We start from the raw sequence: 27,086 nt of genomic DNA on the forward strand, positions 1-27,086 counted from the left end.
TAATTATTTCATTATTTTGGGTAAGCCTGCTACTAAAATATCTGGCCTGTAATATATTCTGAGAAAAAAAAAATCGTTCCTCTATTTTGTTTTAAAATATCCTTTCTTTCCTTCCTTCCCGGGTTTATCATGACTTAATAAGTGCATGCCCGACGGCCCAGTACTATAAACATACTACGCCGCATCGCCGGGAGTTCAAGCAATCGATCGTGCATCAACCAACAGCAGCACAATACCCGCGGTATAAAAAGGGGGCGAAAGTGCACGGGTGCGAAATAGAAAGGGGGCGAAAGTGCACGGGTCCGAAATTGAAAGGGTGCGAACCGTCCAGCATTCCAACGAACGATATAGAAGTTCGGGAGCTGAGAAAACGTAATCAAAATGTTTATCATTTGTCGCACTTGTATACCATTTAGGGCTGTTAGACAATTAAGCAGGTAAGGCAATTGTATGTCATGTAAGCTCATGCCCATGCCCACATGCTAAATGATGTGAACTGAAATGTAGGAAATCAAAATCGTTTTACCCGTACATGCCGTAACCGGGATGACCGGTGCCGAATTCAACAGCCATGTGACAGTCCACATAGACATGAATAGACAGAGCAGATACCTGATCTATATCAGCAATAGCGAATAAATGGTCGTTTTTTACTCTGTTTAAAACGTCACATGTACACCAAATACAGCCCCCGAAATGGTCCACTTTTAATTTTAGCGAGCCTTAACTCCGAAACAGTTTAGTCAAAGTTAAAAATGCGATCCCCAACCCTTTGCTTACCTTTGGACGAATTTGTTGTAATTTCCGCTAGCTCGTGTTGAAAAATGTCCGTACTTGCCCGGTACAAACATAGAAATGGCCGCATTTATTGCTTCAGTCCTGATATGAATATTTCTTCCGTAATCCAATGTTTCCAACGTGGGCATCACGATGATCATGATGATAGTCTGTAGTCTCCTACATACAACCAGATTGTGTCAGCCTGACGCTCGTCGATCCTAATCGCTAAAGTGAGGACAGCGTGAGCTCTTACCTGCATAAGAGGCTGTTGTTGTGCACACGTCACGCATACATTACGGCATGGCAGCAGTCAGGTTGCGCTGTCCTCTGACCCTGACTGAGTGTTCGTCATGTAGTCAGACCGTGACCTGGGTACACATACAAAGCAGGGGATGCGACTGCGAGCCGCCATTTTGCAACGTGGTATCTACTCTTCAGAAAAATTACTTTTGTTGACGTTTTATATCAAACAATTTTCGATAACAGATTTCTACTAGTCCGAATAATCAGACCCAGAACAAATTATTAATTTCTGACATTATCGTGTACTGGGTCTGAACTGTTTTCATTCGAAATCTTGATGGCAAATTGGACAATAGAAGCACATGGTGCTACTTCACAGTTTTTAATCCCCTATTCATGTTGCGTGAATCACTGATTTAGTCTCTATTGTGGACCTATGCCTGCCACTTCCACATACTTGTGCATAATACGGAAGGTCGATTTGTGCCCATAAATGTTTAGGCCTATGTTAAACTGTATGTTATACAAATTGTACAGCTATCATTTCTACCCTATGACGCACCGACATACCTGTAAATCAAATAGCCCACAAAAACTGGTCATCGCTGGTATTTTTCATGAAGAAAACGACACTTTTTACGCCGAACATGTCCAAAACACGCCAGCTGACGTACAAGCCTCCCCACGCATGTACATAAACAAGCCGTGTTCATTGTTTAATTGTCACCTGCAGCTGTTCGCAAGAAAACTTTCTGCATAAAATTACCTGGGGTCGTTATCAGGCCTGAGACACACTGGCGCTAGTTTGAGGACAGTCACTATGAGTTACTAATGTCGGCACATGCAGAAAATGCGTGATGGGTCGCCATTTTGTGACTCGTGCAAACTAACACAAACAAATTATTGGACTTAATAATCTTTTCAAGTTTTAATAAAACGTGCATCTATCATGATAATATTACATTTTATTATTTTATTATTTGAATTACATAAGCTATGTCAATTTTGTGTCCCATGTTAATTTTTATATGGATTTACCTGTGTTGATTTTAAACTGTTGTGAACGTGGAGCTACGTAAATTGGCAGGCGATTACCCACCATGCAATGCGAATACACGGAAACGATCCAGTTTAGGATGCATCGCAGTTCCTGTTGTGTAAACCAGGCGTAAACCGCCCATCCAACCTGATCGTGTGCACAGGATTTGTGCTGGAGGCTAGTTAATGCGCACAACCAATGCGCAGAAGAAGACCTTGATACTAGGCGGAGCTTACGTTTCACAAGAATGATTGACAGCTGTGAGTAAGTGAAATTCTGTTCTGTGATTGGTACAAAAATATGGTTCTCGTGATAAATGAATATATTATCCATGGCTTCAAAATTAGGAACCGTTTCTTCCACAGAGCCCTATATAGGGCTCTATGGCCTCTACTCATCATACACGATCGTAGAAGATCTGGCCAGCATTTACGCTTGCCAATCAGGCTAGCTATTTGTACGGCGTGGCCTCTCATCCTTTTTATTATCTCTGGTCTTGTCACGCTGGTAGATTCGCCCACCTGTGATTACTGACCTGGATCTGACAGAAGATTGTGGAATTTACGATTTTCAGCAGCAGGATTTTATGAAACTGCCAATATTTGCAAGTATTCTGAAGGATCGGTAATAATTAAAATATTTTTCATGGTGTCGGTAGTGCAAGTTGAAGTTAGTGAATTTGTGGTTTTGTATGTTATGTGCAAGAGTGTTTTCAGGAAGCGTAAATAGGCAGGCCGTTATGCTAAGCTCTCCATGTTATATGCAAGTTCGGCGACGAACTGGACACATCACACGGTAGTGTGATGTGTCCAGCCTGGATATATTGTGGACCATCCTTTTGATACTTGAGTATTTGGACAAGCGGAACAGGTTTGACAGGCCCCTTTGTCTACCTCTCTGTTTGTAAACAAACGAGGAGGTCGAAATCGTCCTCCTCGCCGAATACGAAAGTCAGCGTAATAGTACGGCACTGGATTTCTACTAGGATTTCAATTTTTTATTAATGAAGGTGCATGTAGTTTTGAGGAATAACACGGGATGTTTTGAGTTTTATTTCAACTGGTGGTGTAGGAAGGTGAGTGAATTCGTGAATGAGGCCGGGAATGAGATTTTCTTGTTTCAACGATCCGATAGTAGGATACTGAGCGTAGGCTAAAATGTCTAATGACGTCATTCATTCGCCATGTTTACATGAAAACATTAGCTGCTGCGAGGTCAGTGTCGTTCAATTCGTTACCTAAATTCCTTTCAGGATATTCTGATTTCATTTATTTATAATGTGTACGAACGTCCACCATACAAACTCAAAAGTATGAATGCAAGGTGTTATTGCTGACAATAGAAACGTTGTTGCAACATCATTAAAAACAGGTATGTACTACAGACGTTCTTTCCCTGAAACGTGATACAGGCAGTCTACAGAGAGTCCTGGAGGCCATTTTTTTTTGTTTTTCATAATCAAACACCGAATAAAGCAAAACTCACTGAAAAAAATAACATAACTACCGTATTTCGTCAAATAAACGCCCCCGGGGATGTGACATCACAGGCATCGCACAGTGTAATTTACCCATTACCAACTTCAAAATAATGCGCCATATTGCCTTAGCTCCAAAGCTGCAGCACCCATATTTATCCAACAGTCAAATATGTTGAAAAATCACTCATGAACTTTCATGTTCATTTATTTTTCAGGTTCAAATTATTGTTAAATTATTCAAATGCTTATATTTACCCCATAACGTATTTGAGATTAAACATTGACTTTGTTTTAAATTTTACACCCTGCTACGATTGGTACACTCAGTCAGCAGTACTAGTGTTTATGCATGCAGGTCGCTATTAATAGAACCCATGCGTGCATAGCTGACCCCGTTCCCACACACACACACACACAGTGGCCATGCAAAAGATGGATTTTTAATGTCACAAAAAACAAAAGATCCGCCAAATTTGCAAAGGATCCGCCTCACAAGCTTCAGCGCATTCAACGCAACGATAATACACAATGTTAATTTGAATTAGGCATTGGCATTCATGATTACAAAAATTAAATATCTGCAATTAAAAACTTGTGTTTTTGAACGATTTTGAATTTTATCAATGAAAATGCAGCGATGACGTCATTGGGTTAACGATTTTCCAACTGCTGATTGGTTGATTGCGTTACTGTCAGTGATCTGTGCATGCACGGTACGGTCCGTACGGAATGATTTTTCGTATGGGTAAAATACACTGTGCATCGGTCGCATCTCTTTTTTGCTCCCGCGAAGCTTTGAATCAAATCTTCGCAATTTTCTGATTTCCTTTGGCCATCCGGCAATAATTTTTGTGGATTTGCGTTGTATAAACCTTGCTCCTCAATTATGTCAGATATTAGTATAGTGGAAACTTCAAGTTTTTGGAAAATTAGTGCTTGAAAAATGGTTATTTTGTGAAAATCTTAAAATTTGCGGCCGGATCTATAATACGTGATTATCATATAAGGCTGACTACAAAAACGATTCTCTTATTAATGTATCTACGCACAGTTTCCACCTCGATACACCCGAGCACTCAAATATTTCTGTGTTATACCACACGGTTGAGTGCATAGCATCATAAGAGCTGTGTGAGATCTAGTGGAAAATAGGATTCTGTGATTGGTTTTTGTCAAAACCTCAAGTGTTCCCTTCATCCAATCCGATTTTTTTAATATCAAACGAAAGCTAACACTTCCCGTAAAAAGACTTTTCCCCATTAGGTCAATAGATAACACAATTCAATGTTATAGCAAGGCGAATGTTGTAAATCTGTTGAAAACTACCTATCCAAGCACATTTTTTGACCACGTTTATATGAAAATAGTTTTTCAATTTTAAAATTTAAAATGGAATGTTTTAAAGGTTAAGGTGGACAAGCACACTTCATCTGCTCATGTTAAATACTTTCACAATGTTCTTCAGTATGATGGCATATTGAATTCCGAGCTTGGATTTATATATTTTTCAACCATAATTAACCAATCTTACCGGTTAATTAACCGCCGTTTATAATTAACCGGTTAATTAAGAACACTGGTAATGATGCTCAAGCGTTAATCTGTGACAAGTGCAACTTCTGGTGTCACACCGAGTGTGTTGGTTTATCTGATCAAAATTATAATGACCTGATGAACACATCTGGTAGATTTTCCTGGGTGTGCTATCAATGTGGCTGTCCAAATTTTGATAGCTCTCTTTTTGGAACCAGATCCATAGAGTTGTCAAATCCTTTCTCAACACTAAGTGATTCCATCATTGACAATCCAGGTGGTGATTACCCCAAAACATCCACTCCAACTGATACAAACCATGAGCAACAATTCAGGAGTTTTTCTCCTCCCAAAAACCGTAGCAACAAAATCAAGACAATGATTATAAACTGTAATGGGCTGAAAGGTCAAAAGAAACAGGCAGCCTTTCGTGCCTCAGTTGATCATCACAATCCTGATATCATCCTGGGCTGTGAGTCAAAAATCAGTCAAGATATGGCTACATATTCCATATTCCCAGACAATTACGCCATTTATAGGAAAGATATAGCTCCCAAATGTCATCATCGGGGGCGATTTCAACTTTGCTGACATAAATTGGGATTCATGGACAACCACCAATCCCAAAACAGCTAGTGAACACAGAAGCTTCTTGAGCTTTTTACTTGAAAACTCACTCTCCCAACTTGTCACAAAGGTCACTAGACCCATATCCAATAGCATATTGGATTTGATCACCACCACAAATCCACAAAAACAACTTTCATCACTGAACCCAACCAAGGCTTGTGGACCAGATGAATTGCCTGCCAAGCTCTTGAAGATGGTCGCACATGAACTAACACCTGCACTCAGATTTCTTTATCACCAATCCTACATGTACACCCTGGGCTGCGTACCAACCCAATGGAAACAAGCTCTGGTCACCGGTATACACAAGAAAGGTCTCAAATCCGACCCTGCAAATTACAGACCCATTTCACTTGCCTGTGTTGCAAAATAATGGAACACATTGTACTCAGCCATGTTTCCAAGCATCTCAATGCAAATAACATACTCTCAACACGGGTTTAGGGAGAGACTGTCAACGGTAACACAACTAATTACATCTTGCCATGACTGGTCTTACACTCTCCAAAATCGCGGCCAAGCTGACGTAGTGTTGCTAGACTTTAGCAAGGCGTTTGATAAAGTTCCACATCATCGTTTATCCGCCAAACTAAACTTCTACGGCATCAGAGGTCCGACTTTGGAATGGGTCAACTCCTTTCTGCACAACAGAGTACAAGCTGTGTCAGTAAACGGTTCTCACTCCAGCTGGGGCAATGTTACATCAGGTGTACCCCAAGGATCGGTACTTGGACCAGCCCTCTTCCTGTTGTACATTAATGATATCCAAGAGAAGATCCAGTCCAGTATACGCTTGTTTGCAGACGACAGTATTGTGTATCGGGAGATAAAGAGCGAAGAAGACCATCGCATCCTGCAGAGAGATCTCGAAGTCCTCGCTGACTGGTCATCCACCTGGCTTATGCAGTTTAACATCAGCAAGTGTGCCATTCTCTCCATCACCAAGAAACGCAAACCAAGTATCTTCCAATATAACATCTTTGGACAGCCGCTTGTGAGAGCAGACCAGCACAAGTATCTCGGCGTTACCATCTCGCATGATCTCCAATGGAACGACCACTGCAGTAAAATCACCAAGAAAGCGAGTCTCACCTTGGGTTTGCTACGCCGTACCTTATCTCCCTGTAATCAAGACGTCAAAGCCAGAGCCTACCAGGCGCTTGTACGCCTTCAGCTTGACTACGCCGCTGAAGCCTGGAACCCGTGATACCATCACTGTAGTTAATCGCATTGAGCAAGTTCAGCGAGCTGCAGCACGGTTTGTCTTCAGAGACTTCAGAAGAACTACATCTGTGTCAAGCCTGATCAACACCTTGGGCTGGGACCAACTCCATACCAGGCGCCTGGCATCACAGCTGACCATGTTCTATAAGATCCAACATGGCCTGGTCAACATACAGCTGCCACACATTATCCAACCAGCTTCATACATCTAGTAGACACGACCATCAATTGAAATATTCCATACCAGAAGCCACCATAGACTGCTACAAATATGCATACTATCCTAGAGCCGTAAGATTGTGGAACCAACTACCATCAGCGACAGTGTTAGCACCATCTTTAGCCACTTTCAAGGAAGCCGCCCTATCAGCTGTGAGGGGGATGAAGGTACCTGTTGGCTCAAGACTCCTGTAAACCACCGCAGCAAGTATGTTTTTATCCCGCACCCTAAGTTTTTCGTTTGGTATGGGCGTTCCTTTTTTCTTCACCTACACTTTTCTGCACTTTGCCTGTTGACGTCACTTCTGCACCATCCTAGTATAGCTTTTAAAGCTGCAAAAGGATTCACCTTTGAAGATTGAAGATTGAAGGTTACATTTTCCAAACGGGGGGCGTTTATTCAAGGTCAATTTTAGAACGATAATTCCTGTTAAAATCATTAGGTAAACTTAAAACTCACGCTAAAATGACGAACGATGAACTAGAAACACTGACTTCTGGTTCACTTCCGGGTTTCCAATCCAGATTTTCGCCAAAGAGTGACGCTATTATCGACCATGTGTGCAACTTGGTAAGCTCACTACACAAGATAGCATGGAAATATCGGCATTTTGAAACATCTTGGTTGAAAAAAAGTGGTGGGGCGTTTATTTGGGGGTGGGCAACTATTTGACGAAATACGGTATGTCATGATTATCGTACACATTTTTATGGTTGTCTCTCGGACAACTGCCGTCAGCATTTTGGGTTGTCCGACGTTCATTGTGGTTGTTCCGGACAACCGGACAACCACTTATTTCCAGTGTTGCCAAAACTTTTCAGCGTCAAGGCGCGGCGCATTGACTCGCCAGGCCGCGGTAAAGGATTCTCAAGTAGCCCAATTTTTAAGCTTCCAAAAAGCGCCTAATACCGGATATTTGGGTGGATTTACCCGCATTTAGAACGCAAAACACCCAATTGGGCGGAAAAGCACTTGACTTTAAAACTTCCGGTACTTACTGGGAAGTTACTGACCGATCAATAAATGGTCACAAAACCCATTGTAATTTCAATTTGGAGCTTCAAAGGCTCAAAACCTTTATAAATCGGCTAAATTGAAAGGAAAATACATCAAATTAGTGCCGCGGCCTGAGACTGCCAAAAGTAGCCCAATTTTAGACAAGTAGCGGCATGCTTTTTTGAGTAGCGGCAGGCGATCGCCAAGTAGCCCAATTGTGCGCCTAAGGCGCGGCGTTGGCATCACTGCTTATTTCGAACGCTGGGTGCAATGCATATAATGTAATATTTTGTAGTACCGTACTCAGGCATGATAGGGTTAATGAAGCCTATATTGAGTTTTGATAGTGGAGTGGTTAACTAACCCTAACACCCGAGGGGCTCTTTGGCGACTGGAAGGGAAAGAAGGACGGAATAAAGAGAGAAACCAAGCAAAGATGTTGCTTGCTCCTCCCCTTCTACGTGCCAACGACCTATGGTCAAGACTGTATTGATCAGCCAATCAGTGTGATTGTTTATCACTTCTGCAGTTGTACTTGTGTATGCTCGGCGCACAGCACAGGCCAAGTTACAAAAAATTAATTGTAATTGCAATCCCATGGCAGTGCCAAGTGTTTGTTTGTAGATGGTTTGCAGAAGGTGAAGTACAAATTTCATTAAAACCATGATGTCTTCCACCTTCAACAGTGTATGTTTTTTCGAATCCTGATTCTGTTTGGTCTGCTTCTGTGGTTGCAGCTGGTTTAATTTCTCTAGACAATATTATACTAAGAACACATGAGATGATAATGTACTGAATGTTTTACTTTATAATCTTTGTGTAGATGTTGCATCTATCAGCAGTCTCTGTCTCACACAAGACAACAACTGCCAGTTATCTCATCAGTAAGACATTGTAGTGTAGCTAGTGAAGCATTATCACCACCAGGCAGAGATGGAGAAGAAAAGCAATACCCACAGAAAATTCAGGAAGTAGTTGATCAAATTGCAGGGCTGACATTACTAGAAGTGGCAGATCTTAATGAATTATTAAAGGTAGGCTAAGCCAATCAGGAAATGTGTATCCAATTTTATAACAAAAGTTGGTCATATCTGCACCATGGAAAGCTTCATTCAATGGTAGTGTTCAAGATCATATATTGTTTTAAAGCACAATATTTTTGTATTGTTCATTAACACTAAGTGTTTCTGTAAGGGATTTTATGCTCATTGTGTTTAAAGTGTGAAGAAATGGCTTGATCTGGCAATTAAACATAATACATGTACGTCTTTGTGCAAGCGGCAACTTTGTCAAGCCAGTTACTTTAGGAGCAATGTTAAAAAAGGCAAACACACAGCAAATCATTTCAGGTAATATCATTTTGTAGACCTGAAGGGAACCAATTGTAACAAGTGGAATTTGAGTGACAACTTGCATTCACGTAACTGAAGTATTTCATCCAATTGGCAATAGTGACATGTTTGAGAGGACAATATATGTATATCTCACTATTTTACAACATAAAAATATAAAGAATTTTAAAATCAACTTTATTTCCATGAAAGTAGGTCCGCGGATATCTCAAAACCATGACTACATGTATGCCCCTGGGCGAATTATAGGCCCAAGGTGGTCTCAAAACCATCACAGCGGGCCTATAATTTTAACCATGTCCCGAATATAAAGCACTAAATATTTGTTTTATATGTACTGAATAAAATAGATTCTTGTCATGTGATTGGTTAAAAGAATATGTCAGGCTAGGCCAGGCTGCATGCTTTCACCTTAGCTTCAGGCCCATTTTGTCAGAGAGTGACGACTAGGCCCCACGTAGACCAAGACAAGGCCTATGATGTCGAACTATAATCACTGTGTTGATTGGTGAATTTAGTGGAAGCAATTTTTTTTCCTTACCAACTCTTTTCATCTAGATGATCGTGTTAAATAATCCTCATATTTGTAATATTATCAATATCATAGGCAGGCTTTCTGCAAAGACCATGTTGATGATTTTGAAGTTAGCCCTAAGGTACGCCTAGTTTTGGGGTCAACTGTCTGAGTCATCTGGGGTCAAATCGCCATAGACTGCTGCAGGTTCATGAAATTTGGTGGGAACAGCCACCTTAGTGAGACAAAGAATGTAAAGGCCATTTTGGGGTCAAGTGAAATTGCACCGGTTAAAATGATGGGCGTCAAGGTGGAGGCATTGCGGCCGACGCTTTGCGTCGAGAACTGCGCAGGTCGAGACCCGCGCAATTCTAGTTTCTTATTAGCTTGCTTGTTTTGTTATAACAGGCTGGGTGCAGTGTCGACTTGATCGGTGTGTGTTGACGTCGCCTAAACAAAATCAGTCTCTTCCACAATCATACTGTCACACTTGGCCATGACACATTGTAAACATATATTATTCAATTGAAAAGAAGAGATATTATTGGACCTGCAGCACCTGCCTATCTTCAATGACACTACATGTTTATACTAAACACATGTATCATTCCTATATTTTATTCTTTAATTACATGTTAGCAGATGAACCTAAACCCAAGTTTCCTTATTTATTTTCATCAACAGAAAACATTGAATATTCAAGATGCTCCTGTAATGGCTGCAGGGATGACAATGGCACCAGCACAAGCAAAGCAGGCAAGTCAGTCATTAAGACTATGAGTGTATAATTAAATAATTCACAGTGTTATGATCCAATGTCCATGCCGCCTATAACTATTTTGGAAAATATTGGTAACATTTGAGCAATTTGCTCTTGAAATGATAGTCATGTGCACTGGTTGTTGTGGGGTCAAACCTGCACCCTTTTTATCAGGAATTGAACCCCCATGCACCCTTTTGTGCCAAAGCTTGTTAGTTGTGAATTTGAAAGACTGAACATAGTCGCTAATGCAAATTTCATGGTCACTTCCAGGTTCATTGTATTATTACTATCTCTACTATCAGAGTCTGAATTGATGCAGAAATTATCCTCATCTGACAAACACTCATGATTTTATTCTTCATCTGAATCATTTGCAATGTTATTGGCACAATTACTTGCCCAACCCTGACCCTGTCAACGAACTCACATGCATCGACAATTCAGCAAATTGGCCATTTCCATCATTTTGCTGGACAACAACACACTGATTCAGATTCAACACATTGGCTGACATTCAGAATCGATTGCGATACATGCAATGTTTATGGAATCGTTGATTCTATTAAATAGGCAACATCGAATGGGTTGCAAACCTCATCTTCAAATTTTCATTGGAAATTTTTCATGAAAATATTAACGTTTTTGAACAAAATCAGCAAATTACTTAATTTTCATAATTTTTTTCAATCAGTAACTTTACCACCACACTTAATATTTTGCTCCCATGCTTTTTAGAAACCCACCCTTCATACAGCAAAATTTTATCCCCCACCCTTTTTACCAATTTTTGGCATTTCAAACACCCAACACTGTAGAAAGAGTGCTGGACAAACAGTGATGTGTTGTCATTGTACTTTTAGAGATTAATTTGATGAGTGTAGAGTGGCAAGTTTTACGCTTTCTATTTGTGACACAATCTACTCCATGGATGCCAAAGGATGCATTTTTGACAATTGAGTTACTATAATTATTGCCTTATAAATACAAACATTGGGCATACTTAAAATGCCAAAGGTCTAGCATACTTGGTTCTAAAGATTTGTGATGTCTATTTTAATCCATATTTTTGCCTTTATCTCAATTTCAAATTTGCTCCCTTTAGCCCCAATGGACCAGATGGTGTCACATAAATGTCAAATTCAGTGTTTTTTCTGTTTTCTAAAACTTGATTCTAGGCAAATCTGAAAATTAAATATATCTATAGGTCTTAGAAACACCACTAAATGATCGCCCCCCATTGAAATCTGTAAAAATGGTGGTTTTCTTTACTTGTTTCAGGGTTTTGCAGCAGGTGAATAAAAACCTGTTATTGCTGAACCATGAAATGGTCAGCCTATAGTAGTCTATGTTACTTCCTTCCTTGCTTCCTTACTTCCTTACTCAGCAACCTTTGGGTCTGAAATGGACATATAACCTGATGTTCATAAAATCAAACTTTTTAAAATCTTTTTTTTGAAATATAAAATGTTTTGAGATAAACACTCAAAGTTTCTCTGTGACATTCACATAAAAGCCATATTATAACATTTGCTGAGGAGGATGCCCTCACTGATTTTTTAAAATTAATTTTTTACACGATTATATTGTACTTTATTAAACCAATATACCCTGCAAAAATCAATACTCTAGGTGCTGTAGTTTTGTCAAAATCCGAGATTTTGAATAAAACGCCGGAACCGACATTTTATTATTACGATGGAATTATTAGTTGAACGCATACACGATGTTCATAAACCACAGTACATTACACGGCGGCGGGGACGGTGATCTACACAACAAAGGGTCGTACCATAACATGACCGAAGGAGTAGTGCGTATTGGCGACATATGCGCTGGTAGTAAATTCCAATTTTTCTTTGCTTTGCCGTAGTTCGGCTCAAAAATAAAAGGGGATATATCTGACAGTAAAAACTAACATTTTATGGCAAAGAAATGCTAATCTATTTTGTATGAAAATGTTATAATATGGCTTTAAGAGAAATTTCTTTTACATGTTGAATTCAGAAAAATGAGCAAATTTTCAACAATTTAACCATTGATGCTTAATCCCTGAGATTTGCTTTAAATTCCAACTCTGTAGATTTAGTTTTTGACCATTTATGGTCATTTATACATGTATGTATGTAACAAAATGTATGATTTTGTGATAGATTTATGAAAGAGTTGTTTGATTACTGCTATGTGGCTTCAAATACCTGTGAGCTAGTCAGTTTGCATAACCAATAAATGTGCTATTAATCCAGCCAAAATGAAGGAGGTTCAGATTAGGCCTACGCCAAAGAGCACATCTTTCCCAAAAAAAGCAGTATAGAGCCAATCTATGTCAACTCCAGGGATGTGCACCGCAGCACCTCTTCCAATTTTTTCTTTTTTGTGCGGTGGTAGATATTGATGAAAGCTTCATACTCCATTTCTTTTCCTGTGGCATCAATTTGAAAATCAATTTTTTTTGGGGTGGGGGTCAACGTAAAAAATGTGGCGCGACATGAAAGACGATGTTCGGAGGTCCATAAATGTATAAAGGGAACCCCCTACAACTTTGAAAAGTATGTATCCTGGAGTACCATTTTGTGTAGAATTGAAATCTGGCATCAGAAAACTTGTAAACATTTACTTTAAAAGATATAGGGCTTTAAAAACATCAGTTATGTTTGCCTACTCCACACTTTGTATGTATGAGTCATTCCATGCCATATCAACAAATAGGTTGGCTGGTCAGTGGTCATCCCCTCAGGTTTTGCTGAAATTCATTTCTAGCATACCTCTATGGGCATAATGAACACATGGAAAAAATGAATGCTCAACTCCAAGCGGTTTTGGCGATATGGCTTGTCAAAATTTTACCCAGACCCCACTTTTTGCTCTCTCGAGTCGCACTGTTGAATTAGTCACGTTTTGGGACACTCATATTTTGACTTTGCAAAAAAAATATCAAGCTGAAAAGTACTACCCAGGGTGACTTTCACCCAGAGAAGCAGAATCTTGCCTCAGAAACAGATTTTGTTTTAGTATGAAGCTCAAATTTTCAGGATTTAACTTCCTCATCAATATCTACCACCACACAGAAAAAGAAAAATTGAAGAGGTGCTGCGGTGCACATCCCTGGAGTTGACATGGATTGGCTCTATATTCTTCTGACAATTTGTTGGAAGTCTGGGTTACAAAAACCAGGAATGTAAAATCTTCAGGAAATTTCCTGATTTCAGGAAAATTTGCTTGGATCTTCCCTGTACAAAGTATATATACATTTTCAGGAAATGTTAAAGCAGTTTCAGGAAATTATCAGTGCATGTTTTGATCACTGAAAAAACCACATCTGTCAATGTACATTTAAGTGGAAAAAGAGTAGATAAAGGCCTGAAAAAAGTGAGTTTAGATACAGTCTAGCTAAAGGGTTATAGGTTACAGCTCCATAAACTTGTTGAAGAGCAAATAACCCATCTACAGTAGTGCATGTTGAATTTGAGGCGAGGCTGTGTGATTTGCGAGTATTAATTAATTTGATATTATGTTGTATTTGACTACAGGAAGATGAGGATGCTGAGGAAGATGAATCAGCTGCAAAACAAGTCCAGACCTCATTTACAATCAAACTCCTCAAATTTGATGAGAAAAACAAAGTGAAATTAATCAAGGAAATTAAAGCTTTATCAGCGAATATGAATCTTGTACAGGTAGGTAGAGCTTCTTAGATTAGTTCAGAGTCTGATCCCAATAATGAGAGAAATACATTGGTATTGTTTTTACCCAGATATGTATTCAAATTATGATGGGGGTAGGCTTGGGGAAACATACACCCCCCCCCCCCGGGTGAAAATTTTGAAGTATATTTTGAAGCCTGCCTATGATATTGATAATATGCAAATGAAATCCATAGTGATGAATAACTTTGGCAATCTTTTACATGTGAGAGATGTACGATCATATGGGAACGTTTATGCAGTTTTGTCTCATAATCTAAAAAGCCTCATCATAATATTATACAGTGCAAAGTTCTATGTACACATTTCACACAAAACATTAAAACCTGACTCAGTGGGATTATAATTCCTGTATGACGAGAGCATATGTGATGCGATCAAGCAAAATCAGTTGAAATCAAGCAAAATACTGATTTTGAGATAAAGCTAAACAAAGGAACTATTTCCTTTTCTTTCCTGCTGTTTTGGAAACTCTTTAATTGTTCATATATTTGGAACTCATTGTTTAATTTCAATGGGGTTTTCTGCAAAATCCAGCTTTGTAAATGCTTTTTACTATCCTATAAGAAACTGAAAATTTAATATTTCGGAGTTCTGACTGATTTTGCTTGATCACATCACATATGTTGACCTGCTTTTAATAAAAGCTAGCAATTAATCGTCTCTTTCAATATCATGTTCATTATAAATAGGCACTAAATAATAATATTTAAAGAAATAAATATAAATTGATAATAGTGTTGGGCAACATGCACTTTTCTGGAGTCAACTAGTCAGAAGCCTGAAAGTTGTGACTTCAACTGAGTCTGCGACTTTGGCAGACCATAAATTTTGGAATTTGGATTGCTGGAAATGCAGATGAAAACAATGCCTATGTAACCGACATGTAGCACAGTAGCAGTGACCCAACTTATATAAAAAATAATGGTTTAAGCTTATGCATTAAGTTCTATTGTAGTTTGATGATTCTGTCTATTTTTATTTGTTATTTTTCAAGGCAGTGGAGATTTTTACTGCATTAAATAGGCATTTTATATAAGCTGGTGAAGAGTCGACTATGACAATTGTCAAAGTTGAGTTGCCGACTAATGTTAACTTTAGTCGACAGAGTCGCCCAATACTAATTGATAAAGAGATAAATTAATAGATAAATGAATAATAGATAAATAATAAAGAAATAAAAGACTATAATATTATTACAAACAGTAAATATCTTATACAAGTGGATATTCATACGTAGTGGTAGATAAAATGAAAAGAGTTTAACTTCAACACTACACTATTTTTTGCTCACCTGGAATGTTCTACTACCGTCTTCAGCAGATGGTGATGCTGTCATAAATCAGTAAATATCTTTTTGTGACTGAGAATATAAAAAATACGAAACCTATTAGCTCGTAATCAGCAGGAATTGTTAGGATTTTGCCACTACGCCAAAAAGTAGACCCAAGTTATTAAGAGTGATATAGTTGACCTGTCTGGTGTATTGTTTGTGTTTAAAGAAAGCAGACAAAGTATAGGATTTGAATTCATAATTTGTGATGCTTCTGGCAAGATGTAATAACATATATGTGACCCGCTCTGACAAAACCAGGAACAAGTTGCATTTCATGATTTGAATAAAAATGTAACCACTAGACAAAGCTTTAAAATGATACCAAAATTATATAAATATCATCAATACGTTTCAAAATATGGAAAACTTTGTAAATGATACCTTGATATTTTTGCCAAATTGCTATTCTGAGTATTAAATAATTAGTTTCCTGCCTTACGAGGATTGAATAGGATTATCATAGTTCAACTGTTATTTATTAAATAAACCTCTTAGGAATAAGTATTTTTAAGAATTTGAACGACCATTTAGTCCCACAGTCAAAAATTATGAAATTAAGAATTCCACAATTTCATTTTTTTATGGGAATGTCATCTTTAAAGGCCTATAAGTTTTCTAACTCAAAAACATGTCTGGCGACTTGTTCTGGGTTTTGTTGGAGCTGGTCACATATTGACATTTATCTGCGAAGTTACAAGGCCCGCCCTTTACTATAATGTTAATGTCTTTTTTTAGAAGAAATGGACATTAATGTCATGACTGAAGCAGTGGCGTAACTAGGGTTGGTAGCGCCTGGGGCTAGAAACAAAATTGGCACCTCTACCCCCACCCGAGAATATCTTAGACACGGGCAGTGACGTAGCTAGGGGTTGTGGTGCCCAGGGCTAAGGCTACATAATGCCCCTCAATAGGGTGCATCAGATGCCCCTCATGTCAATGGATTCATCTGTCCCTAGTCTTAAAATGTTCCTATTGTCACAAAACTAACATGTGCCAAGTTTGAATTAATTCGGAGGTCGTCCTGAGGGGCCACCGAGAGCCTAAAGTTACAATGTGTGTTCCTATGTAGTAAAGTTCGTTGACCCCTGTACAATTCCAATTAGAAGCCGATCGAACAATTTAAAGTAGCTGCCATATCAAAACCGTTTGGATTTAGAAGCTCAAATCTTGGGAGCTAATCGTATTGATAATCATCTTTGAATCTGTGATGAAAATCCATCTCCAAAGAAATGACTGTGCGTGTTTTATTGTCAAAAGCGCCCCCACAGTCCATATTCTTGGGAAAATCTATAATTTCTGTCTTAACCAAGTGCTATAATACTTTATTTCACACTGAAAGTTGTTAATATGTATTATATATTGATCTAAAGTTCAGAAAATCTGCTTTGTAAAAGTGTAATGACAACCAGGACATCAACATTTGTAAAATTTGAGGTAAAAACTACCACAAAATGCCTATTTCACTGAAATTTTGTATCGAGGGCGCTTGTGCCAATTCCACACATGCGCATTTTGTTGGTGATTAATTTTATCACCGATTCAAGATGATTATCAGTACTATAAGCGCAAAAGATTTGAGCTTCTAATTCCTAACGGTTTTGATATGGCAGCTACTTTAAATTGTTCGATCGGCTTCTAATTGGAATTGTACAGGGGTCAACGAACTTTACTACATAGGAACACACATTGTAACTTTAGGCTCTCGGTGGCCCCCAGGACGACCTCCTAATTAATTCAAACTTGGCACATGTTAGTTTTGTGACAATAGGAACATTTTAAGACTAGGGACAGATGAATCCATTGACATGAGGGGCATCTGATGCACCCTACCCCTCAATTCTTGAAACAATTGCTTGCGGAAATTTTGGACAAATAAGGCCTACCACTAATTAATTTTGGTTACTAGAAGTTGAATATCAGTCTTCAATTGATGCTGCATTGGTCAATTTGGCGCCCCCGTAGTTACGCCACTGGACTGAAGAGGTTCATCAGGTCTGTTGATTAAACAGCTATTTAAAGTTCTTTCTGGAGAACAAACCACTAAGAACATACTACTGAAAAAATTTGGGTAAAAAATAGTTAGGGGAAAAAGTTCACTTTGGTGACCACTCTCTGGCTAGTAAGGTTTGACGATTGATTGCAGTCTTCTATGGACCATTTAGAAAAAATTAGCCACCATGTCCCTCGCGAAAATCCCGGCATTTTTCGCTAGAGGCCAAAATCCAAAATGGCCGCCGCCACCATTTTGATAATTTAAGTTTTGAACCAGAGCACCTATAATCACGCACAAAGACACTTTTTCGGATATGTCGAAAGTACAAGGATTCCGATTCTGACATTAGTTTGACATTACGGCATCATTTTCACCCAGAAATCCAAGATGGTGGCCGCAGCATCTTGAAAAATTTAGTTTTGAACAAGAGGACCTAAAATCGTGTACAAAGACACTTTTTGGATAAGTCGACCACAAGGATTTCAAATTTGACATTACTTTGACATTACTTAACTCATATTTACCCAGAAATCCAAGATGGTACGCTTGGCCATCTTGAAAAAAAAGTTTTAACCAGATTACCTAAAATCGTGTACAAAGACACTTTTTCGGTAAGTCAACCCCAAGAAACCGAATCTGACATTAATTTGACGTAATAACTTAATTTTTGCCCAGAAATCCAAGATGGCCCCATTTGGTAGAGCGTAAATGTGATTTTTGAATGAGAGCAGAAGCACAAGTGTGTCATTTCCGCCTTTATCTGGGGTTCATGTCTCTTACATGGGGTTTAAACTGCCTTATCTTGGGTTTACATCCCTTATCTGTGGTTTAGACGGCCTTATCCTGGGTTTACGTTCCTTACCTGTGGCTAAGATGCCTTAACCTTAGCATATCGCAGTCTAAACCCAGATAAGGCATCTAAACCCCAGATAATGCGCCGTATACCTATATAAGGGACGTAGACCTCCGAAAAAGCAGTCTAAACCCCAAATAAGGCGCTTTAACCCTAAATGAGGAACATAAACCTAAGATAAGGCATCTAAACCCCACATAAGGTACCTTAACTCTAGATAAGGGTCGTTAACCCCAGATAAGGGTCGTAAACCTCAGATAAGACATCTAAACCCAAGATAAGGCCAAATAAGGCGCCTTAAGGCGCCAGAACCCCAGATAAGGGACGTACACCTCAGATAATCCAGTCCCAACCCCAAATAAGGCGCCTTAACCCTAAATAAGGAACATAAATCTAAGATAAGAGAAGTAAACCCTTGACCGCGCCTTATCTGGGGTTTAGACTGCCATATCTGAGTTTACGTCTCTTATCTGGGGTTAAGGCGCCTTATCTTAGGTTTAGATGCCTTATCTGAGGTTTACGACCCTTATCTGGTGTTAACAACCCTTATCTAGAGTTAAGGTACCTTATGTGGGGTTTGGATGCCTTTTCTGTGGTTTATGTTCCTTATTAAGGGTTAAGGCACCTTATTTGGGGTTTAGACTGCTTTATCTGGGGTCTACGTCGCTTATCTGGGGTTACGGCGCATTATCTGGGGTTTATATGCATCATCTGGGTTTAGACTGCGATATGCTAAGGTTAAGGCATCTTAGCCACAGGTAAGGAACGAAACCCAGGATAAGGCCGTCTAAACCACAGATAAGGCGCCTTATCCCTAGATAAGGGATGTAAACCCAAGATAAGGCAGTTTAAACCCCATATAAGAGACATGAACCCCAGATAAGGCGGAAATGACACACTTGTGCTTCTGCTCTCATTCAAAAATCACATTTACGCTCTACCAAATGGGGGCCATCTTGGATTTCTGGGCAAAAATTATGTTGTAACGTCAAATTAATGTCAGATTCGGATTTCTTTGGGGTCGACTTATCGAAAAAGTGTCTTTGTACACATTTTAGGTAATCTGGTTCAAAACTTATTTTTTTTCAAGATGATGCCAAGTGCCACCATCTTGGATTTCTGGGTAAATATGAGTTCGTAATGTCAAAGTAATGTCAAATTTGAAATCCTTGTGGTCGACTTGTCCAAAAAAGTGTCTTTGTACACGATTTAAGGTCCGCTTGTTCAAAACTAAATTTTTCAAGATGGTGCCGGCCACCATCTTGGATTTCTGGGTGAAAATTATGTCCGTAATGTCAAACTAATGTCAGAATCGAATCCTTGTACTCTATATATCCGAAAAAGTGTCTTTGTGCATGATTATAGGTGCTCTGGTTCAAAACTTAAATTTTCAAAAAATGGTGGCGGCGGCCATTTTGGATTTTGGCCTCTAGCAAAAAATGCCGGATTTTCAAGGGACATGGTGGCTAATTTTTTCTAAATGGTCCATAGAAGACTAATCAATCGTCAAACCTTACTAGCCAGAGAGTGGTCACCAAAGTGAACTTTTTCCCCCAACTAAAAAACCCACATTATTATTTTTTTATTTTGCCCACATTTTAACTAGCAGATGAATTTGTCAAGTTCTTTGCCATTCTAAATATGTATAAGTTTATATACTTTAGACTAATAATTTAGCAGTTACGAGGCCAAAAGTTTCCATAATTCCATGATTAAGATCACCTGAGCATTGAAAGCAACCATCTAAGTGGTTCTGATGGCCTAGACACTATGTATTTAATATTGGAAATGTTATGCCATTGCACTTTTTTACTTTGAAACACAAAATGGCAAGTGTATGATATTTTTTGTCACAGCTTGTATTAAAAACCAATAAAACCCAGTCAAAATGTTCATGCAACTTTATGATAAAGAGGAATTGAAGAGTTCAGATACAAAATAAAAGGCAGTATACGCCATTTTCATCAGGCCACCAACATATGCCATTTTAATGCTAGCTTCTGACACCCTACTTTAAAAATCCAATGAATATTTTTGAAATATTTTTATATGATCAAAAACAACACATTATATTTCCATATGTTCTTTATATTTGACGAGGGAGTTATTTGCCCACAGATATCTAAAACTGAGGAAAATTGATATATTGCTTTTTGCATGAGAACTCTGCTTGATCTATGTTCCCAGCACAAAAATGTTCTTAAAAGGTTTATTCAAAACATTTAAATGGTGCGTTATATAGGTCATGAATACGTTTGTAAAACATTGTAAAATATTTTTTGACAAATATTTTGTCTTCAATAACTGTTGAATGTTTTGCATCATGTTTTCAAATATATTTTATGAATGTTATCAAAATGTGCTTATAGTATACCCTTTATATAATGTAAAAAGAAACCTCTGAAGCTTACTCATTTTATTTGTTTAAATATTTTTACAGGCAAAAAAATTTGTAGAGTCCATCCCTGCAGTGGTCAAAGCAGACATTGGTAAAGATGAAGCTGAGAAGATTAAAGAACAAGTGGAGAAAGCAGGAGGAGAATGTGTCATTGAATAAGCAGCCAAACTCATCATCAAACTGTATTTAAGAGGTTTATAGTGCCTGGCCTTGGATGAGACAAGCACCATGAGGAAAACATCTTCTACCCTTCAATGATGGGCTCCCCCCCCCCTTCTCACCCAAAATTAGACATTTCAAACATTTTAGGCCATAAGTGATGAATTTTAGGCAAAGTTTTGGATTTTTGCTCCCTTTAAATTTTTTAACCCAGGTGCTGTCACTGGACATTGCAATTTCTGTACTTTCTGTGTGTGGATTTTGTCAGTGTAGAAAAACTTCAAACATTATTTTAGACAGCATGTTAGTTTTCACTTATGAACACGCTATTGTCAATTAAGGCGAGTTAAGATGGCAAGGGCTATATATTTTGTCTAGTTTTAGACTAATGTGTACTTCATTAATCTTATGGGAAGTGAGTTGAAGAAGCCATGAATTGCATTTATATTTCCATAGGTCATGCATGCAGTTCATGATTTAAAGCCAATAATAATCAAAACAAAAGTATTGGCCATTATTTTTCCCTCTTCGAAGAAGGATCATGCACATGGGGCGGAAATGACTATCGCTAATAGCTATGACTACGACTATTTTCAGCTTAAACTATGATCAGCTTGTAATAGGTGAGAATTCGGTTTTTGTTACTGCGCGAGTCAATAAAGTTGCGACTTACGCCCACGTAAATTCACAAAAGCGTGTGTCAGTCAGGCAACACACAATGCGCATTCTATTCTATATCAATGCACGGTGTTATGAGTCCCGTCTAGTATGAGCTGATCAGAGTATATTTGTGCAACTCTATTGTATACAATAAGGATACAAGTCATGTATGAACTGAGAAATACTTTGCAATGATTTAACCTGATTATGGTAAAGAAATCTAGAGACTATTAATTATTCCACACCTGTGACGTTTCTGGAAAATAAATGTTACTTTTATAAGATTTAGTCACATTTTAGTCCAGCACTTAACTTAATCTGTGTGACAAATACCAAAACACATAACACTTTGCTGGGACCTGGGAGAGTATCAAGGGTGAAAATAAGAGAGCTTGAACCATAGGCTACTTTGGCAAAAGAAAAAAAAGTGGCCCCTGGTTCACCAAGATTTGGAGTGAACCAGGGGCCACTTTGGATGAACCAGGGGTCACAGACCTTGGGTGAAAATAAAGAGTGATGGATCAGGGGCTACATTTACATACAAATGGCCCCTTCATAGAATTTAACTAGGAATTGGGGGCCATTTCCAATCAAGGGGCCAATAAAAATAAAGATGTGCTGGTGAGTTAAATAAGCACTAGTTGCTTTGAATTTGATATTTTTGGATGACTATCCAGGGTGCAAGTTTGTGAGAAAAGTGTCCCCTGGTCAACTAAGATGGAACCAGGGGCCATTTCGGAGTTTCTGGGGGCCAAATGGCTCCTGTCTTCCATTTATGTTTACCCTTGGAAAGTATACATAACCTTGACAGTTCAGACTCTGTAGATATAGCAAACTTGCGAAACTATATATTTCTTTGTTCGGATAATTTGATAATTGGAACATGGCTACATACTATCATCAAACTTGAAGACATCATGAGAACAGCTTTAGAGGGGTTTGAAAGTGGAGTGAAGCTTATTTGGAAAGGTTTGAAGGTGGAGAGAAGTTTGATGGTACAACAATCACTAACGCCACTTCAGGTTTGCTGACTTATTTGTAGCAGCCGAGGCAACTGATTGATCTTTTGAAGCATGTCAAAGAGGCCAGTGAAGATATTAGGTAAATGTCTTATTTAAGATGGACCATAAGACGCTTATATCTACATGCAATCATGTTTGCCATTGCCAGTTATGGATGTGAGTGTTCAGTCTTATGACATGCTTCTGAGATGTGGTGCTACACAAGAGGCTTCTGCAAGTGACATGGAAAGACAGGAAAACAAATATCTAGATCTTAGACAAAATAGGTACATGTTAACCATCAGAAATGGCATTTAATATGGAGAGAAAGCTCAAATACTTCAGCCATATTGTCAGGAAACATGGAGTAGAAAAACAGAATTGTTTCACATACTAACTATAACTTAAGTTTAATACCATGTTACTCAAAAGACTGACATGTAAATTTCACCAAAATTAAGTGTCTTCTTCATAAAAAATACCCCCTGTTGAGAAAATTTAATTTAGCAATATCTTTGGAGTAAACATTGTTTAACTTGAAAGTTGAACTTTCATACCTATGTGACTGTGTATTTGTTATAAATATGCAGTTCGTATGCCTTCCGATAGGAATGCGACGAACATCATTTGAACTAATGCCTATCGATTATTATCTCCCGCTCTTTTCCAGCGTGTGTCGTGCTAGTATTATCGATTCTGGCCAGATGCATGTTGGGTGTTTTCAACGTTTATGTGCACTGGCTACTCTGGGAAAAGATTAAAAAAATTTCATTGTTTAACATGGTATTGAACTTGTTCCTCTGTCTTGCATTAAATAGATCAGTTCAATTTGCCCGAGGTTCTCTTGCCTTAGAGGATTCGGAATTTATATACATAACATCCCTGACTGTTACTAAAAAGTTAAAAAAAAAAAAAAAGTCTTTTTCCCCCGCCCCCCCGGCAGCTACGCCACTGTGTATTATTTGTCTGAATCCCCATTAGTAGATGAACAATTTGTATCAACTAACAAAATTGGAGCAACTTTAATTTTGACCCCTGTACAAATTGGAAATTTACCCTTGACCTATTTGCGGGCTTTGCGGCACCAATGATTTGAGACAAAAATGACATATTTGGGATTCTTTGGGCCTAGATAAATAATTTGATGTACTTTGAACTGATCATATTGAATGCTTCCAATTTTTGGCCCCAGCATAATCCTTCAGGTTAATTTATTTAAAAATGCCCAAGGGTGCCACAGTCCACGGTGGCACCCGCTCATTCTTTCATTTCAAAATGGTGGAAAATATAAGATATGAGATGAATTACCAAAAATCATCAAATTTAGGGGCTGTGTGCAATAATTATCAGCTAGGATCCTAATTTGCAAACCTCAGATAGATATATATTGCGAATGCAGCAAGCAGGAAAACTTGCATATGGGGGGAAAATTGCAACGGAAAGTTAAATTTGACACTTTTCTCAAAAACTCATTTCCTTTATGAAAATGTATAATTTTATGTACTTATCTAACACAAAACAATGTCGAAAATTTCCCACTCTGAGTGATCCTGTGTGCCTGCTTTAACATTTCCTTACTGTTTTCTTAAAGGGCAGGTCTATAGCAAAAACAAGTTTATCTCTATTCGAAGAGAATAATTATTACACATTACAAGTTGACACTTGTTGCAATTTTTTGTGCGTATTTCTCCTGAAAAAGGAGAAATTGTGTGGGTAAAGTTCAGCCTCAGACGTGTTCTTCCCCGCTTGAAGCGTGTGTTCTCCCCGCCTGACTGATGACGAGGTAAATGAAGCGGACACTTTATCGTGCTCTCATCATACAATCACAATCACTTTGACATTAGCAACAATGAGTTGTACTATCACTTACCATAACAATGCTGCATAACAATATGCACGCTTATTGTTCTCTTTCGGGAACAAATCCCACACAGTAATTGTTACTATGCGCTTGCTTTGTAATATTTCATCCAACTGAAACTATAGCATTGCAATAATACAGGGAAATCAGATACATGAGTTTGTGGACTAACACGGTTTATATGCTAGTCTCAGATGAAATTCTAAGCTCAAATTATGTATTTATTTTTTAGGCCTAACATTTCTTATGATATTGATATACATGAATTGTAATATCACAATTGTCTCATATATAAAAAAGAAGCGGCTGTTTTATCCATATGTTTAAAAACCATGAAATTTGTAATACTTAATTTGGATTTTTTTCTGTGAACAGCAACAGTATACGTTTTGTCCATTGAGAGCGTTTATAGTCCCTTTTCTCACAGCGGGCACATCTCATTTCATGACGTCACCGGTTTTCTAGGCTAAATCTGTCTCGTTCGAAGGAACTCACTGCTTAAGTTGGTTTTTGAGGAATATCAATTTTAAACGTCTATTTTCTCAACAAAAAAGGAGTCATTTTCATTGTCCTCATAATATTAGCTTGCCAATGATATGATGTTGTTTTTGCTATAGACCTGCCCTTTAAGCCTTCTTAGAGTGTTTTATTTAAGGGTAGACGAGGTATTGTTGGTCGATATCTAGATCAATATATTATTGAAAAATAACACCTTGATGTTTTGCAAAAGTTCATTCTACAAATCGTATACTTTGCAAACTTGCTTAATTTATTGTTGTTAACAAGTTATGTACGTTTTACAAAAGCGTTGTTTCAGCCCTCTTCAGTATATCTGTGATATTTTAATTCTTCTACACGCTCGCTATGAATTGAGCAATGCAGTGTTTGCCAAAGCTCACTACCATTTGTAAGATGCTGTGAACTACCAAATCACAACAGTTTAAAATAGTTAATAACCTTAAAAGGCACCCCATGAATGTGTGCCAAAAATTGCTGCCCCCTTTCAGCTGGCCAAAAAATCCTTGCCCCTCCCAATTTTACCTTTCCCAGGGCACATAATTATTGCACAGCCCCTTAGATATTATCTAGAAAATCAGCCGTATAATTTGGATATTTGTGGGATAGGCTTTTACGACAGGAATTCATAACAATTAGTGGGTTTTTAGCGGGTTCGCCGTCGGACAAGTTTAGAACTGTCAAGCTTTCGTCAGGAGTAGCTCCGACTTCTTCAAGACAAAGTACCTAAGAATGAGACATGTAGACCGCCCCTTGTCTACTGATGACTCTGAAAAGAGTCGTTCACTGAAGACTGCCCTTTATCAACAGAGAACAAGCAGATCTCGCCTATTTGCTAATATAAAGGCTTTGGTTGCTCTGAAAAGAGCCTTTCACTGAAGACTGCCCCTTGTCTACAGAGAACTAGCAGATCTCGCCTATCTGCTAATATAAAGGTTTTGGTGGCTCTGAAAAGAGCCGTTTGCTGAAGACTGCCCTTGTCTACAGAAACAAGCAGATCTCGCCTATCTGCTGAATTTGTAAGTTTTGGTGGCTCTGAAAAGAGCCGTTTGCTGAAGACTGCCCCTTGTCTACAGAAAACAAGCAGACCTCGCCTATCTGCTAAATTAAAGGTTTGTTGGCTCTGAGGAAGAGCTGTTCAATGAAGACTGCCCCTTGTCAACAGAGGAGATGTAGACTGCATATACTGTAATAGGCTTTATACCAGGAACCGTTTGGCCACTCATGGACCGATTGTTTGGATATTATCTAAAATATCCAATATATCTCACTAGTTAATTTCATTCAAATCTGATACATGTACATTATATATCAGTTATTTTAGTTATCTTATCTGATAAATTTGAGTCCGAATTATCCAAATATCAGATAATTTATATCACCTAACTTTTTTTATCTGAATTGTGCAAAATATAAGGAAAATGATCCAAATTAACACAATAGATATCCTAAATATCCCGATATTATAGATAACGAGTCAAATTCTTATATTTCTGATATTTAAATTTAATGATGTGATATTTATCCAAATTCAGATCATTTAGAATTCAGATATCCAAATTATATTTAGGATAATTTTGGTATTATCCAAATTATAACTGTTTTACTTTGAAAATGGTGAAAATATTGGATATTCCAAATTATTTAAAATATGAGTACTTTGGGTACATTTCATGTACAAATAGAGAGCTCCCTCCTCTAAAAATCCCAACAAGAATTGATAGTACATTGTATGTGCCCTTATTTGCTGGTGGGATTTTTATGGGAGGGCCATTAGGTGAACGTTTACGGTATGTAATTATCTAACTTGAAAATATTAGATCCATTAGATTTT

General features: G+C 38.2%; 1 protein-coding gene across 1 annotated transcript; it reads left to right on the top strand.

The window, feature by feature from the left end:
- Nucleotides 1–336: 336 nt before the first annotated feature.
- LOC140150547 (large ribosomal subunit protein bL12m-like) lies at nt 337–23,667 on the top strand. Its single transcript, XM_072172580.1, has 5 exons — nt 337–437; nt 8,969–9,179; nt 10,696–10,771; nt 14,306–14,448; nt 21,098–23,667. Exons 1-5 carry the CDS (start codon nt 382–384, stop codon nt 21,212–21,214), a joined length of 603 nt encoding a protein of 200 aa, XP_072028681.1. The 5' UTR covers nt 337–381; the 3' UTR covers nt 21,215–23,667.
- The last annotated feature ends 3,419 nt before the right edge of the window (nt 23,668–27,086 follow it).

The sequence above is a fragment of the Amphiura filiformis genome, chromosome 4, assembly GCF_039555335.1.
Source record: "Amphiura filiformis chromosome 4, Afil_fr2py, whole genome shotgun sequence".
Classification (NCBI taxonomy): domain Eukaryota; kingdom Metazoa; phylum Echinodermata; class Ophiuroidea; order Amphilepidida; family Amphiuridae; genus Amphiura; species Amphiura filiformis.